Below are 16,997 nucleotides of genomic sequence, written 5' to 3'. Positions count from 1 at the left end.
AGTAGAAGTTAATGTTTTATAGTCTTGAAAGTTAGAGTTCCTTACATGAAGTGTATTTTTTGATTAGGTGCCAGGGCCGTAGTATGAGGCAGGTGGAGCCAAAGGATAGGATACTTGAATTTTAAGCCCACTTCGTACCCCTCTTCATAAATCCTGTATCCGCCACTGATTATGTTATTGTCTTTCTTCTTTTCTTAGGAAAATGAAGTGTTCAGGTGTGTTGGTGCTTTTCATGATCAGTCACGTGATTGCAGATTGGCACAACGATTACGATAAAGCCATAAACTTTCAGTGTCCATCTGGTCAGGCTATATATAAGATTAAGTCATATCATGATAACAGCAGAGAAGACAGAGTGTTTGAATTCTTCTGCAAGTAAATTGCAACACTTTTACTCATCCTTGCTTTCAGAATCTGTGATACTTTGTTTTAAAATAGTTTTATTTTATAATAATTGCATTTGTTATGTGTATCTAACTCTGATGGCTAGATAGATTCAAATCAGTTATCTGCGGCCTAATAATTTTTTTTTTTATTATTTTTTTTTTTACCATATTTAAAGAGGGTGATCCATCCAGCAATTGCTGATCATTAGGGACCCTCAGAGGTTCACAAGACAAACATATACACAAGATGCTCTACATAAACAAAGTCTTATTACAAGTCTTTGGGAGTGGAGTTGTAATTTTGTCCTTAGAAAAAATCCTGACATGTGACGGGACTTGAACCCAGGACCCTTGGAGTGGTAGCCAAGCATCATAACCACCAAGCCACGTGCAAAATGCAAGCCGTTGTTACAGCTTAGTAGATAGCCTTTGACAATGTGTTCTCTTATTTGAAGTTATCAAACTTTTTCATTTAATCTTTTACAGAAATTTCCCGACATCGTTTAGTAAATGCACTTGGACTAATTATGTGAACGAATGGGATAAACCTTTCAGTGCAACTTGTCCTTACAACGGTGTTATTGTCGGAGCAAATAGCTACCATGACAACGGTAGAGAAGATAGACTGTAAGTGGTTAATGTCATTTAGCATTTAATTTACCATAACAATCTTATAATCTTTCTAATAATATTTTGTTAGAAGGCACAAGTAAAGATATTAATGTTATACATTTAAATAACATTTTCACACCTTGTGTTTATTGTAAGAATGTAGGCTTGTTGGTTGTTAGTGTAAACATTCATCATTTTCATGACAGAAGGCCCATGTGAAAAATCATACCCAATATATATTTGTTTGAGGACTGAATATAGTTATTGCCAATTTAAAACTCTAGATTGTTAGACGTTCTGACAAGTTCATAATACGTTATGTCTCCTGAAATATGACGTACAACTGATGGTGGTAACGTATTATGATACAATATAGGAGATTACTCTTTTTTTTACCCAAAATGATACGATAAATAGGTCTACTACAAAACAATGTGCCAAGTGGTAAAAACCAAAACAATACTACATTTATTTTTGTTAGATGGAAATGGTACTGCTGTGAAAGTAATGCATATTATGCAGTCAACTGCTATGAAACGCCTCTTATTAACGATTGGGATGCCTATCACGAATATACTGCACCTAATGGATACTTCATCCATGGTGTCGCTGGTTACCATGATAACAAAAGAGAGTAAGTAATTGAAGTAGTTTTAATAAATAATAATATTCTGGATTTATATAGCGCCTAATGTTGTGAAACCTCTAAGCGCTGTACATAAACTAATACGAAAAAAGGGAATACCAACCATGCCAAAAAAAAAAACCAAACCGAAGTAAGGGGATACGCCTTCGTCGCTAACCAGGGATCGGTCAAATTGAACCCCGGTCAGCACCAGTTGTGTCTCGGTCATCACGGTGCTTCAATAAGTCAAGTAAGATGTGGTTTTTTTTTTGTGACGATGTTATTTACAATAACTAACAACTACCACGAGTTTATTCCGACGTTATTTAAATTATTCTTAATTTAATTTTTTTTATAGAAGCCTAATTTAATCAAGAATCGACAATATAATCGCTTTCCTGGTTTAACATTATACCCCTTTTTACAGTAAAATAAGTTGTTCTATTTAGTTATTCTTTTCTTTCTTTTTTAAAGTCTCCAATTCAAAGCAAAACAAAACAAAAGTCATCATAATCACGAAACGTAACCGCATAATAAGCTTGGTTCCCATTGAGATGCAACGCAAGTACGTAAGCGCAACGCACGTAATTTTACCAATCACAAGTGATGAATAATTTGAAATGTCGCTTATCATTGGTTAACTCACTAGCGTTGGGCTTACGTTGCGTTCTAGTGGGAACCAATCTTTATGAGCTACTGAGAAGCACGACATAGCCGATAAATAATATGTTGAACTGTTGAAATATATACATTTGGTTACGGTTTCACGTTAGCTGCTCTATTAACAACTTGTTTGTTTTATTTTTGTTTTTTAGGGACAGAAGATGGCAGTACAATGTTTGTCAAATAAAGACGTACTAAACTCTCCCAACGATAAATACAATTTATTGATTTATTCAGTTATAGAATTACCGTCTATTGAATATATTCAAGCTGATGCAGTGTGATTTAAGAGATAACTGCCATGAATTAAATATAGTTACGTTTAAATTACGTTTGATTTCCATCATGTATAATTATTAGTGTACTTGGTTGCATTAGTAATTTCACGCGTGATATCGTTATGATATGAACTCTAAAAATAAATAGACATAATAGTTTTTTTAAATAAATCTATTTATTCTTTAATCGTGACAGTACAATCAATAATAAATAAATGAAACAAAATATATCAGAAGTGTTTTATTTGTTCAGTTGCATAACTGGATTGTTTTGTTTGTGAGATGTGAGAAGGCGTGGCATTGTATTGGGTCATTATTGAGGTGACTTTTGAAACTTGAACTTATTGGTTGTGGGATATGATATGAGACAAGATTGTTTGCATATGAACATGTTTAAAACCACAATGAATCATTAACATGTTTTAACATGTTAATGTGTGTTAGACTAGTCCAGATAGTCATATTTCCACTCTAATAAGATGATGTTAAATGTATTTTAAGGCTTATAACTTGACTTTTAATTGACATGGCAAGTTAAAAACGGTGTCTATACCTATGTTTGTGATACTAAGGATTCCAAATATACTGTTATTAAAGATGAAAATATTCTATTTCAGCCGCCATGTTGAAATTCAAGATGGCCGCCATTTTAAAGGTATTTTGGCTTATAACTTGACTTTTAATTGACATAGCAAGTTAAAAATGGTGTCTATATACCTATGTTTGTACAAATCAACATGACAGATATAATTTTGAAAAACTCCTAATGGTGGATCCCGATAGACTGAGATGTGAACACTGTGCTAAGTTACTCACTTGACACAATTGGGTAGTGCATGCAAGTACCTTAAAAGTGTGTCTGAAGAGTCATATCAACACGTATAAAAAGTTTAAAACGATTTAAGCAACAACAAAAGACAGTGTGAAAACTAGAAAGCTATTCGGGGTAAATCGTAACCACATTCATTTTAATCATCAATACCATCTAACTCAATCATAATTTTAAATGTTTTAAAATTTAATTGTAATTTCTAAATTAATATTGTAACATAAAAATAATTGATTGAAAACGTCTAACTTAAACAGTTGCACAATTACAATATTATAACTATCAGGACAAATATACCTTATATTGTATCAGTTAAAAATCATAGATTTGTTAATTAAACAAAACGAGTATATTCAGCAAACTTTGTGAATAAATGTTACCAAGTTCAAAGCACTGTCATCTGCCTCATGATCGTGTTTCTCAACCAGTTTCCATTTCCCGTCATTTTCCAGTTTTACCATGTCCCCTTCTAACTTTCCCTCAGCGTAGCTTGCCTCAAGCTCCAACCACTGTGTTCGCATGTTTATCAAAATGTATCCCCCTGATTTATTTAATACATAATAAAGATTAGTATTGTAATCAGTAGAAAATAATATAACTCATAAATATTCATAAGTAAATATGACACAGTGAACTTCAATACAAAAAATGTACTTTTCACAACAAGTTTGTACTGATTTAATCAGAAGCTATACTTAAGTCAGTCACGTATACCTGGTTTAGTAACTCGAATCAAATCTGGAAATACGTCTGATTTTAGTTGATTAAAAGCAAAGGCACCGGTGCACACAATAGCATCATACGTGTCTGAAATATTAAGGTAAGCAAAAGAAATTTATTTTATTTCAAAAAAACAAAATTCAAAATGTTAATTTACTATCTTTTAAAGCTCAAGGAATTCTTCGGATTATTTCTGATTCTATTAGTAAACTGATATTTACCATTCTCAATATTTAGTTTGTTGTCACCTCCAAGCCATTGAACATATAGATTTGTGTAGACGTTCTTTTTACGAGCTTCCTCTATACTCAACGCACTGCCATCAACTGCATCAATGTTAGTGTAACCAGAATTAGCTAGCTGATAAAGACAAAGTCAGAAGATACTTGGTTAAACTAATTTGTTCCAATAGCGGTATGTGGTAAGTTTTAGTTTTTCTATTTAAATGGTTATAAGAGAAAATGGAAAACCAGGAAAATCCGTCTCTCCTTCCTCGCATTGCAGTACAACAATGATACTTACACACTCTCCCACAAGACCAGTTCCTGATGCAATATCCATTAACCTTGCTTCCTTAGAAGTAACATATTTCTGAAGCAATGTTGAGGTGACAGAAGGCCCAAAATATCCAGCGGTTACTACAATCTATTCAAATTAAGTTAAGTTTTTCGTAAGCATCAATATTTTTAGTTAATATTTTTCATAACAGGTTACTCTTCCACATGACAAATAAAACATTTGGTATTGAGACTATGTGGGTGATAATGGTGTATTATAGCCAGATCTAAACGTATAGAAACTCAGTGTACTTTCTAACTTTATACTGTCAATGAAAACAATTCGAAATAACATATTTAATATGGTTTTAGCTTATATCAAACAACTCACTTTATCGTAGTTTGGCGCCAAATCGTCAAAAAATTGTTCTACTTTTTCTGGTGTACTTCTATCTTTTAGAGTTAATATATGCGCCAGTATATGTTCTTTAGTCCAATCAGCCATGGTACTAAAAAAAGAACATACCCTTGGTGAAAGCTGAGATTTGTTACTAATAATGTTGTATTCTATACTTAGGAACATTACCGTATTCATGTTTTTAACCAATATAACAAATGGAACATAAAATGTAGTACAATATTACCAGTACGATAAACTGTATCTTATATAACTTCGTAGTGTTAATGGCACCGGCACCTTTAATTTGTTATAACTTACCTGCCTTATTTTAGCAGATTCTACTACTGACGAAGGATGAAAGATAGACTTAATGCAAACACTTTCCTGAACTTTGTGTAGGCCTAATATATATTTATTATATATATATTTCCTGAACTTATTAAAGTTGAACGACTTTAGCTGGTAGAGTTGTGTCCAATAACGTGGTAATTATTAGCTCATGGTATAATAAATAAAAAACAGTCAAGTACCTAATAATACTAAGTTGTATACAAATATAAGGGTAAATTATAATGCTATTATATAGTAAAATAATAAAAATGGCGCGGGTGGCAAAAGGCCTAAGGTGGCAAAAGGCCGGGTGGAAGGCCGGGTGTCAACAGACCGGGTGGCAAAAGTTTGGGTGGCAATGGGCCGAGGGGCCTAGGATTTGTTGATACGTTGAAAAAACTTTTTTTTCAAATTCACCTGTTTGTTTTTGGCGTTGCTGTTCTATTGTTAGTCCATTGAAACTATTCTTAGTTGAAAGGCTTGTTACATAACCATTACAGCAAACTCGCATACACATGCTTGTAGTAAAATTAGCCTAATATCACACACAGCATTAAGCCTAATTAGTATTATGTTTGTTTTTATTTCTTACATATCTGTAAAGAATTGTGCCTGTGCTGCTCCATGCAAAAGAGAAGCAATAAATATTATTATTATTAGCGTCAAGTTTTTCGTAAATATTTACAGTATCATAAGCTAATCATTACCGCATTAGTCCACAAGTTCTACCACCTAAAAAATAATGTACCAACCATCGATCAATCTCTCAAGCTGGCAGCAGAGCTAACTGCCATGCATTATTATACGTTTAAATGACTAGACTCTGCAATGTTCACAATAGTAATTTCTCGCGCGAGAAAGTATCGTTATATTGATTGATTGAAATATATATTTATACTGGGTAACCTCTTCAGTCAAAGACTGGTCTCCCAGAGGGCCCAGTTGGTGATCAGTGGCTGTGATGTACTAGTACACCGGGGTAACCCCCTACTCGTCTCGAAAGATGTACTAGGTTCTTTAAAGTACACACGAGCTAGATGTGTACACTGGACCTACGGTTTATAGTCCTTATCCGAGAAGACTCGTTCTACCACCAGAACCATGGAGTGAGTGAGCCTCGAACCCCTGCCGATGTTATGGCTACGTAATTACGGTTCCACTGTCTTAACCGCTCGGCCACTCATTCACGTAATGGCTACTCTCTTTAATAAAGTTTGATTCTTTAAATTGTAAAAGTATAACAGTGATTAATAAATAAATCTAAAACGGATTATATAATTTGTGTTAATGTTTGTTTGCTATGTTAAGTGGCATAACTAGCCAGCAATGCTCACCAACTCTAATGTCGAATCAGAACAGTGTTGTTTCTTGACTCATAACCTGATGGGACGGTGGATTTTCAGTAGCATAAATGACAAGTTTCAGAAATTCGGATTAAATTATTGGTATACTATGAACATACAATAAATTATTTCGGCTCGAAGAACAGTATATTAATAATATATAGTGTACACTAAAGTATTGAATTTAATTTAATTGTGAAATATACAAACACGATTACCTAAAATAAGTACACACATACACAATATCGTACTGTAACAAAATCACTAAAATGAATACTGACAATAATGCGCATTTGGCGTTTCATTGTAAATAAAGTTTCGGGTTCTGCGCCCCCTATTCGCGCGCTCTTGTTTGGTATGTTCATAGTGGCCAAATATGGCATAATTATGCTGTCTGGCATAATTTCGACCCATCTGGCATCTAGCAGTTAGGCATAATTTTTTTTAAAATCTAGCATAATCTGGCATAATTAGAAAAACAATGATACAGCATACGGCAGACGATTCAGCATAATGTTTAGCATATTTTCTAAAAAAATAGCATAATTTTTACTAAATCTAGGCCTACAGTAGCATCATTTGGCTGAAAACCCGAAAACCTTTTTTTTTTCTTCCCAATTTGGTGGTACAACAAAAATAAACATACACCGCCCCTTTTTGTGCTATTTTGGCCGTAAATGTGTCTAGCATAATCTGGCATAATTTTGTGCTGCAACATAGCATAATTTTATTTCCATCGCTGGCCACACTGTAGATATATTTTTACTTTTTTTTTTCTTGGCTATTCATCAACAAATGGATGTTTAATAGTGTTGTACATAAATAAATAAATAAATAAATAAATAAAGGTCTTATTCAATTTTGAAGTTACAAAAAATAAAGCAATTAATTAGTGGTTTACATTTTGTTTACAGTATTTTTTATATCAGAAAAGTTTACATGATATGTTTTGTTGATTTGATTTTAAAAAAAATGAAATTATGGAAGGCAATTGCCGCCAAAAATACCGTCTAAATAAAACAGCTAAAAATGTTTTAAGTTTAAGACAGAGCGAGTCAAATGGCCGAGCGGTTAAGGCAGGGGCGCCTTTTACCGTACCTATAGAGCCAACAACATCGGCAAGGGTTCGAGGCCGACTCGCTCCTAGTTCTGGTGGTGGAACAAGTCTTCTCGGATAAGGACTATAAACCGTATGTCCAGTGTACACAGTTATAACCTGTGTGCACTTTAAAGAACACAGTTCATTATTCGAAAAGAGTAAGGGGTTACCCTGGTGAACTGGTTCACAAAATAGCCCCTGTATCAGGGGGATTACCATCTATCTGATAGGACAGTGATTCATTCACAATTGGTAATCCTTGGCCACATTGCCTAAAGACATAAAATAAAAATAAAAATAAAAAGTTTACTTACACAAACGTTAAAAAATGTCGAGCACAATATATTACAATATGAAATGAAGAATGGAACGTATTTGTGAATACAAATGAAGATCTATAGGCCTACATCAAAATGACTTTCTTTGACTAAAAATACGGGTAGGATACTAAAATAGAATGAAAATATCAATAGGCCTATTTAAAATATGGGCCTATGCATCATGACGTCACCAGTATGAACAACATTACTAGTATATTATTACCATATAATTAAATGGATAAAATCATAATGTTTACAATTAAATTTATAAATCTCAATGATTGATTTATAAAAGACTACAGCAGGCCTACCTTTCCCGAAGCTCCAGATGGGAAGGAGTCAAATATTAGAAAATAAGACGGCTGGATTATTTCTGACATCTAAAAAATGATTTTCATAAACATTAATAAACGTTTTATGAATTTACCTTCCTCCTTAAAAATACACATATTGACAAAACTGATAAAAAAAAGTTCCGAAAATGATTAATTTCCTGTGTTTATTTGATATAAATACCTTTCCAGCAAAGAAAGTTTTCAGTTCTTCTTCGATGACTTTGTAACCTTCATTTAATCTGAAAAAGTAATATTATAAATTTGAAAAGAAAAAGAATGATGAATGATACAAAATAGAAATATAACTTAAATTAAATTAAATAATTTCATTTTTTGTAGAAATGAAAATAATACTTACGTAACACATGTACAAACATCTTCACCGATCCTGTAATCTGGAATTGGTATAACCTGTAAGGTTGAAAAAAAAACGGAATTTGACTATTGCTAATACATTTGGTAAACAATGTGTGTTTTTTTTTCTAAAGCACGTTATAATTCGTTTGTTTACAAAATGTTTTTCTATCTAAGAAATATTTTTATACCACTTACCTGCGTAATGTTTATGGCTGGATGATTTATTACTAAACTTTCCACTTCTGAAGGATGAATATTGTCGCCTCTTCTGATGATTATGTCCTGGAAAAAATGTGTAACTTGGTAACATAAGATCAACATTTCCTTAAATCGAGACAGATATTACAATATTTCCAGTACCTTAATTCGACCGACGATTGTCAGGTAGCCATCTTCATTTAGTTTACCAACATCTCTGAACAAATTAAAATAATTATTTTAGGAATGTCTTGATTTTATAAATGACGTTATACTTTGCTTTTGTAATAATACAAGTTGTGATAGTACCCTGTTTTAATCCATCCGTTTTCAGTGATCGTCTGTTTTGTTTTCTCAATATCACCATAGTAACCTCTGAACGCAACCGGACTTCGTACCCATATCTCTCCCTTTTCTCCGACTTCTACTGGACATCCTTCTTCATCAACTATTTGAACCTGTAAATAAAGCATTGTTGGCGTACATTAGTAACTTATAAACAGAATGGAATTAAACATCAATTGGAAAAAGATAAGAAAAGCAGATATGCCTTACTTCAGTATTTGGTAAAGGGCGGCCTGATGTGTTCCAAACATCTGGACTGTCATCGACTGTCACAGAGCTGATTCCGGAGGTTTCTGTAGTACCATAAATATTCTGGAGAAAAAAGAAATTATTATTCGCAGTAGCTCCAAATAGATTATTAGCGGCATAATAGGTTTATGGTAGGTTACTTTGTACGTACCAACGTCACAATTCCATGCTTTTTGTTTAACTCTAAAATAACATCTGATGGAATTGTCGAACCATAAGTATAACCTTTTATTGAAAAAGAAATACACTTGTTATCGATTTTCGGACATAGATTGATGGTATTACAACTTAATAGGTGTATCTAAATATAATATAATTATATTGTATTAGTATGTTACCTAATTTCAATGAAGACAGGTCGTACTTATCACAAATAGGTTTATACGCAAGATTAACCACACCATCAATCTTCAAGGCGAAAAAGTTGTACCTACAGAATAAGATTATCATATCACCGCAATCGAGGATGCATGTATCAATCATATCAGCTATTACCAAATTTAAAAATCGTGGCAGAATGTAGAAGTGTACCTATTTACAATATAGAGTATTTTACCTCTCAGCTTCGACAGCCTGAACAAGCTTTAGGTTGGTGAAGGAAACACTGCAGTTGTACCGTATAGGAGTGGCCCTACTTGACTCAGCGTTGTCACAATGTATGCCATGTTACTGATGATTGTCAATTTATTGATCTTAAAATAAATTTGAATATTCAATCCCAATAGTTTCTTCACCCGTGGTTTCTTTATAATTTAGCCTAAGGTTACTGAACGGTATAAATTACAATACAGCAATATAGTTTATGACATAACGGTAGATATAAACTTGATATCAGTATAAAAATGTATAATTTGTTTAATTAAATACATATCATGGGGTACCTACCACACCGACGCCTATTGCTCTCGCTGCACCTGTAATAAGCGGCCATTCTACGTGTGGTTAGCACCTATAACAGCTATACGATCACCACGACGAAGACCAAGTTTGAATAAGAACCCAGCTGCTAAGTCTATCACCTAAAAAAATAGAAAGAAAGTGTATAGTTCAGCCCTTGTGCAGGCAACCATGACAATTTGCAATCTAACACGAGAAACGCATGACGTCACAAGCGCGCACGCATCAGAGACAGTTACAACATACTGTAATCTCAACAAGTTTTCAAGCAGAATGCAAGTGGAATGATAATGTGTAAATTTCTCACCCTTTTCTTGTATTCAACAAACGTAACTCGTTCGTTATCGCTGACAAATACAAGCATTTCTCTGTCTGGATTTTTCTTCACTCTCTCTTCCAACATTTCGTGCATCGTCAGCCCAATAAAGGGCTTCAGACCTGGGGCGCATGGACGTAGCTTATCCTTCGCAACAAGGCCATTCGAGACAACATTCTACGGATTTAACAACTATACTTAATGACAAATGGACTCTGTCTACACTATCAGGTGAGTTTGACAAATATGGTAGTGGTATACCCAAATATGATAGCGATATGACATCATCAGGTCCATGTTTAGTGTAGATAGAGCTTTAGTGTAGACAGAGCTGCTTTACTCTAGTACGATCATCACGACCCAATTTACACAGACGAGCGGAACAGTAATAGATAGATACAGATTCTACGTGGGACAAGGTACGCGGTTTTCCGCTTACCGGACTCATTTCCAGCCGTTGATTTTCTTCCATTTGACCCCATGTAAAAGGTTAGAATTTAATTGCGCCGTATAGAAAAGGGCCAAATCAAAAAGAGCCGAACGTAATGCAGAAAGAGCCGAATAAAAAAGGGCCGAATAATTAAAAAGAGCCGAACGTAATGGTAAATGGGCCGAATAAAAAAGAGCCGAATGCTGAAAGAGCCGAACGTAATGGTAAATGGGCCAAATAGAAATGCGCCGAATGCTGAAAGAGCCGAACGTAATGGTAAATGGGCCGAATAGAAATGCGCCGAATGCTAAAAGAGCCGAACGTAATGGTAAAAGAGCCGAATAAAATTAAAGTTGGCTGCCGGAGGCAGCGATGGCGTTCCATACTGGCAACACTGGGTATGTTGTTTGTATGTTGTGTACGACGATCAAACGTTTTTCATTTCTCGTTTTTTGTTCAAGGATTTACTAATAAAATGACTTTCTTCGTAAACACATTTACTAAAGGATCTGTTTGCCTTGGACATGAATTATCTATGCAGACAGTTGGTGATTTAAAAGTGAAATTTTGTAGCCAATATGTGAGTATTACATGAAAGTATTTAGCCTTGTTGCTAGGCCTATTTAATATCTAGTCTAAGTAGTAAACAGGCCGGGGTTCCTAAACCGGTCATAACCTGGCGGTATTCTGTTTGGCCTAGGCTAGCTAGGCCCCTAGAGGTACTTCTACTAGCTAGGCCTAGCCTAGTAGTGGCTGCTTAGCCTTACAGTACTAGTGATGGCCTACCTAACTTTTTTAGTGCTTTGATATGAAGAAGGAAATTCAAAGAAAAACATTTTACTCTCTGTGAAAACTATCTTTTTTGTTATGCTAAAATTAAAAAAAAAAAACATTGTTTGCATTTTCCTAAATAATTATTAATATTTATTATTTGTCTATTATGCCCTTGTGTGCCTTTTTTTCATATTTCTATTTATTTGTATATATTGTTTTGTAACGGGGGGTTTGTACTTGTATAAGCTATTCCAAGATTCCACCTTTCCATTCTTTTTTTTGTCTTTGTAAATTGTAGTTGTACTAGGATTATTTATGTATGTTTATGATTGTGTATGATGAATGCCGAATGGAAGTAAAGAAAGAAAGAATAATCACTAAACTAGTTATATTATATCATACATACCATATTAAGTTATCAAACATGGTCATTACGCATGATTTATAGATCATTCCAACCATAGCCTGTGAAAGTAATTAAACAAAGTGGATATAATTTGCAATAACACTGTCAATTATATCCACTACAATTTGTATGTTTAAATACTTTTTATTCGTGAATATGTATTCTTCAACACGGACTAGGCCTAGTGCATTAACCATGGAGAGAAATAACTTATTTCTCTATGATTTAACCATCAACACTTTCTAAGCATTTTGATCAGACCTTTTATTCCTTGATTTTTCTAGAATCTATCCACAAATGAGTTGAGAATAACGCACAATGGAAGGCATGCGGGTGGTGAAAGTTTGCTTGAACTAAATGGAACCTATTATGTAACACTAGCACTTCATGGTGGAAAAGGAGGTTTGTATGGATCTGATTTAGTTTACCAATTAAACATTTTCTCAATTTCCGTGTGTTAAATTATAATTTATAAGATCCATAATTTCTAAAACTAGTCTCATGAGGAAAGGTTATCAAAAATTATGGTATAGGTATTGGATTATGAAGCAAACACCAAGCTATTCCGCTTCAATATCTATATTTCCAATTGTCTTCTATCACTATAGAATTATTTAATGCAGAGCTTGTAAATATAATACATAATTATTGTGTATTACATTCATTAATGTTTCATTTTATTTTGCCAGGGTTTGGTTCCATGCTACGTATGCTGGGTGCTCAAATTGAGAAAACAACCAACCATGAAGCATGCAGAGATTTGAGTGGAAGAAGAATGCGTGACGTTAACAACGAAAAAAAGTAAGTACAATTAAAGACTACAATGACTGCATTTTTAAAGAAGGTAGATGGAAATAATTTTTAAAAGTTGGGGTGTTTTTGAGGCCAAAAAAAATGATGTTAATAACCCCTGTATCAGAGGGATTACCACCTATCTGATAGGATAGTGATTAATTCACTATTGGTAATCCTTAGCCACATTGCCTAAAGACATTAAAAAATTTAAAAAATAAAAAATACAATGTACAATGCACTGTGTTTTTTTTTTACAACAGACTTGTTGATTGGCTAGATAAGAAGGCTGAATTGGAAAGGGAGCGAGATGAAAAACGAAAAGCAAAACTTGAGAAAATGCGGGCCAAACCAAGGCATGTGTTTACAGATCCAAATTATGATAAACAGAAAAAGAATGTGTTGGAGAATTTAGATGACGCAATTACTCAAGGTAGGTGTTTGGTGGAAGATTTCCCCCCTGAAAAAATATTTTACTCAAATTTTTGGTTGAATATGCCGTTTTAATGTAACATTTAATAGTTACTCTCTTTGAACCAAAAATGGATCAGAAAAAAAAATGATTTCCTTACTATACAGTTTTTTAAAGTTTAATCTTATTATAAGTGAAAACATTATTATTGTTATTATTATTATTATTATTTTTTTTTTTTTTTTTTTTCGTTTTTCTTTACAGTATTATGGAAGTGATTAACTTTATTAAAACTAAAAAATGGCCTTATTAAAACTAAAAAATGGCCTATGTAAAGTCTGATATTATTATATATATTTCAGAATCTGAAACTAATTTTTTGCTGTAATTTTATGTATTGTATAGGCTTACAAGCTTCAACAACAAGTGGAAGTACCTCCACCTCATCAGTATCTACATGTACAACAAAGAGAAAAATGACTGAGTATGAAGAAGATCAGAATAAGAAGTCATGCTTGTGGTAAGTCAGGGCTTGCATAAACTTAAATAATAATAGTTCATTCTTATATAGCGCATATAAGCAAGCTCTCTATCCGCTGCACATTATTACCTGGCCATATAGAAACATACTCCCATAATGCAGCTAGTAATCAGTGCAAAGTTGTGTCTTGATCTAACCAGGTACCCATTTTGTACACTTAAGTGGAGAGAGGCATACGTAAGTAAAGTATCTTGCCTAAGGATACAAGCAATGTGGTGAGAGTTGGATTCTAACCATGATCTCACGGTCAGTAATCCAACATCCAACACACTGTGCCACACACCCTCACAAATGTTTCCCCCTTTTATTTGGGCAATTAATTTATCACTATTAGATTCTAGCTTGGAAAAAATAAATATTAACTGTGGTTTAGAAATTTGTATTAGGTTGCTGTTTGGGACACAGGTAGACAAAATGCCCACCATGGTTACTGTATTTAATTGCCCCAGGAAGCGAGGCAGGCGATTCTGAAAGCGCTGTAAGTGTATTGGTAGTAATTGATATATAGCAGGGGATATCACAAGTTTTTGGAGTGCAGCACGGTAGCAAATTTATTCTACAGTTATGATCACATCATACTGATTTTACTTTTACTATTATTTCTAGGATGGGAGTAGGTATGGACGACAGCGATAGTGATGACGAGCATGATGAAATAGAGGCCCAAAAGGAGAAAGTTGTAGAAGAGAAAACAGAAATTCCACAATCTAAAGACTTTGAGAATGAATTGAAACATTCAACAATACATGATGAAGACACAACACTCTCAGAAAATAACAGCATGTCGCCCTCTAAGAGTGTTCCTGTGGAGGACATAATTATTACAAATAAAACAGATGATAACTTAGTAAGTTTCTGACATAAATGTAATAGTTAATTAACTTATGCATGATATTATGTAATAATTATTTAGTAGCATAAACTCTGAAAGAAGTAAGGCAAGCTGTTATGATTCAATATTTCAAACATTATTTGTTTATATTCAGGAACAAATTGAAATTAAATCATAATTGATTTCTTTCACTTTTTATAGTTTTATCTATCAAAATTAATATTAAACTTAAAAGTTGTCCCTCTTAGTCTTATTTATCTGTACTTTTTATTTGTGATTCCTAAATGTTTACTAATACCATATCCATTTTAATTATTGTCTTTAGGAAAATGAAGAACTTGATATTGAACGATTTTCCTCGGCCAGCGAACTTGAATCTGTTGGACTAGAACGACTTAAGAAGGAATTGATGGCGCGAGGGTTGAAATGTGGTGGTACACTACAGGAGAGGGCTAGCCGTTTGTTTTCTGTAAAAGGTCTTGCTCAAGATGACATTGATCCTAGTCTGTTAGCTAAGCAATCAAAGGGAAAGAAAGGCAAAAAATCAACAACAAAAAAATAAGATAGATTTAATAATGTTAAGAAATTAGTTTTTTGTAATAGTTTCGTCAAAAGGCTTATCTGGTGGGTAGATCTTGGCGCTACAGCACATACTGAGGTCATCTTTACGGTTAGGTTCAGGTCACACTAATCTCAGTGACCTTTATATCCTTAATTGCTGCTTTAAAAAAAACTGTTTTGTTACTATATTTTAATATAGAGCTCTAAGATATTCCTTTTCTCTTGTAATGTTACATATTGTACTGAGCTACGGTGAAATTCATTCATATACCCTTCAGTAGCTAATAAATCCATACTTACTGAAAGGTAAATTCAGAATGTCGTTTTATCTAAAGCTCTGTTTACACTATCAAACTAGTTTTTTTTTGTCAAATAAAGTTTGATAGTGTAGACAGGGCTTTAGAGAGGCCATTACAAATGATTCTACTGCAGTTCCTGTAGTAACTAGACTTGGTTTACAATAAACTGTTATACAATTATATTTTGGTGGGTCTATTATCACACTTCTACATTGAAACAAAGGAAAATCATCTGTTATATTACGTTATGTAGTTACTGCAGTAGAATAATTTTAGCATAATTATTATTATTAATGCTGTAGTATATTGTTGATTTTAATAAACTATTTTTTTATCTAATACAGTACGTCGTTTCCATTTTGGTGTAATGTTCATATTTGCATAAGACCGTAACAAAGAAATACACAAATACAGTACTAAGCAACATCAGCCCGAAAACCATACTATCGTGACCCATGGATCAAATTAAGCAATCACCTTCAGTGCGATCCTAGTCAAGCTAAGAAGCTAACCCAGTCAAGGAAGCCCTTCAACAGTCGGACCCAGCATATATTTGGATGCTAGAGAAGACTACCTCTTGGATGCGACTGGCATCAGTGGGAGGAACAAAACTGTACTGTAGGGGCGGATTGCTATAAGCGGTCTATAAACGGTCTGAGCGCTTAGCCGGCTATAATTCGTGACATAGCAAGTAGTCTTTATTATAGACCATTGCTATACCGCGGTCTTTAAAATTAAAGCCTACTCAAGGAGTCTTAAAACAGTCTCTTTTTGTTGCTTTTACGTATTATTTATCGTGAAAGACAAACGATTGAACGAATTTTAAGTGTTACATCAAATAATAACGGTGATTTTATGCTGATACAGGCTTAGAATAGATTTTCTCGCATAGAAATGTACGTACTGTTATGATTGCGATTTGAACAAGCGTGACGAACATTACCTTATTTGGTATTCCACGCGTAATGTGTTACTTTACGTGGTCTTAGCTAAGACTGTTTTATAGCAATGGTCTAACAGGGGTGGCTTTAGTAAGACCGTCTATCTGATAAAGCCGGCTTTAATTGGGGAGTTAAGGCCATCAGTTAAGACTGTTTTATAGCAATCTGTCCCAGTAACAAAGAAATACACAAATGCAGTACTATATATGT

At 33.8% G+C, this 16,997-nt stretch overlaps 3 protein-coding genes and 1 long non-coding RNA gene across 4 annotated transcripts; 2 read left to right on the top strand and 2 right to left on the bottom strand.

Moving 5' to 3' along the window:
• The first annotated feature begins 241 nt into the window (after positions 1–241).
• LOC144851701 (uncharacterized) lies at positions 242–2,490 on the top strand. Its single transcript, XR_013614216.1, has 4 exons — positions 242–375; positions 873–1,013; positions 1,480–1,632; positions 2,439–2,490. It is a non-coding gene; the product is annotated as an uncharacterized LOC144851701 (long non-coding RNA).
• A 1,052-nt stretch (positions 2,491–3,542) lies between these two features.
• On the bottom strand, positions 3,543–5,115 carry LOC144852403 (methyltransferase-like protein 27). The gene is made up of 5 exons (XM_078710187.1): positions 5,002–5,115; positions 4,636–4,758; positions 4,335–4,473; positions 4,108–4,200; positions 3,543–3,934 (listed from the first exon to the last, which is right to left on the bottom strand). The coding sequence occupies exons 1-5, from the start codon at positions 5,113–5,115 to the stop codon at positions 3,747–3,749; spliced, it is 657 nt and encodes a 218-aa protein (XP_078566313.1). The 3' UTR covers positions 3,543–3,746.
• Positions 5,116–8,398: 3,283 nt separating this feature from the next.
• LOC144852326 (medium-chain acyl-CoA ligase ACSF2, mitochondrial-like) lies at positions 8,399–11,271 on the bottom strand. Its single transcript, XM_078710107.1, has 13 exons — positions 11,239–11,271; positions 10,791–10,976; positions 10,543–10,605; positions 10,143–10,225; positions 9,925–10,016; positions 9,738–9,811; positions 9,548–9,649; positions 9,302–9,450; positions 9,155–9,209; positions 8,990–9,076; positions 8,796–8,848; positions 8,619–8,676; positions 8,399–8,482 (listed from the first exon to the last, which is right to left on the bottom strand). The coding sequence occupies exons 1-13, from the start codon at positions 11,269–11,271 to the stop codon at positions 8,399–8,401; spliced, it is 1,119 nt and encodes a 372-aa protein (XP_078566233.1).
• Positions 11,272–11,641: 370 nt separating this feature from the next.
• Positions 11,642–16,185, top strand: LOC144851718 (splicing regulator SDE2-like). Its single transcript, XM_078709313.1, has 7 exons — positions 11,642–11,809; positions 12,694–12,811; positions 13,099–13,210; positions 13,465–13,634; positions 14,019–14,133; positions 14,761–15,001; positions 15,312–16,185. Exons 1-7 carry the CDS (start codon positions 11,705–11,707, stop codon positions 15,546–15,548), a joined length of 1,098 nt encoding a protein of 365 aa, XP_078565439.1. The 5' UTR covers positions 11,642–11,704; the 3' UTR covers positions 15,549–16,185.
• Positions 16,186–16,997: the final 812 nt, after the last annotated feature.

The sequence above is a fragment of the Antedon bifida genome, chromosome 9 (genome assembly GCF_963402885.1).
Source record: "Antedon bifida chromosome 9, ecAntBifi1.1, whole genome shotgun sequence".
NCBI classification, from domain to species: Eukaryota; Metazoa; Echinodermata; class Crinoidea; order Comatulida; family Antedonidae; genus Antedon; species Antedon bifida.
This window is presented reverse-complemented; position numbering and strand designations above follow the sequence as displayed.

Bases quoted from the DNA above. Each gene is read 5' to 3' on its own strand.
- LOC144852403 (XM_078710187.1), bottom strand. From the start codon at position 5,115: ATGGCTGATTGGACTAAAGAACATATACTGGCGCATATATTAACTCTA. The intron at 4,474-4,635 runs GTAAGTATCATT...TGTCTTTATCAG, and splicing joins CTGGTCTTGTGGGAGAGTGT to CTAGCTAATTCTGGTTACAC. The intron at 3,935-4,107 runs GTATACGTGACT...TAAATAAATCAG, and splicing joins GATTCGAGTTACTAAACCAG to GGGGATACATTTTGATAAAC.
- LOC144852326 (XM_078710107.1), bottom strand. From the start codon at position 11,271: ATGGAAGAAAATCAACGGCTGGAAATGAGTCCG. The intron at 9,451-9,547 runs GTAAGGCATATC...CTTTATTTACAG, and splicing joins GCCCTTTACCAAATACTGAA to GTTCAAATAGTTGATGAAGA. The intron at 9,077-9,154 runs GTACTGGAAATA...CATTTTTTCCAG, and splicing joins CAATCGTCGGTCGAATTAAG to GACATAATCATCAGAAGAGG.
- LOC144851718 (XM_078709313.1), top strand. From the start codon at position 11,705: ATGACTTTCTTCGTAAACACATTTACTAAAGGATCTGTTTGCCTTGGA. The intron at 11,810-12,693 runs GTGAGTATTACA...TGATTTTTCTAG, and splicing joins TGAAATTTTGTAGCCAATAT to AATCTATCCACAAATGAGTT. The intron at 15,002-15,311 runs GTAAGTTTCTGA...TATTGTCTTTAG, and splicing joins ATAAAACAGATGATAACTTA to GAAAATGAAGAACTTGATAT.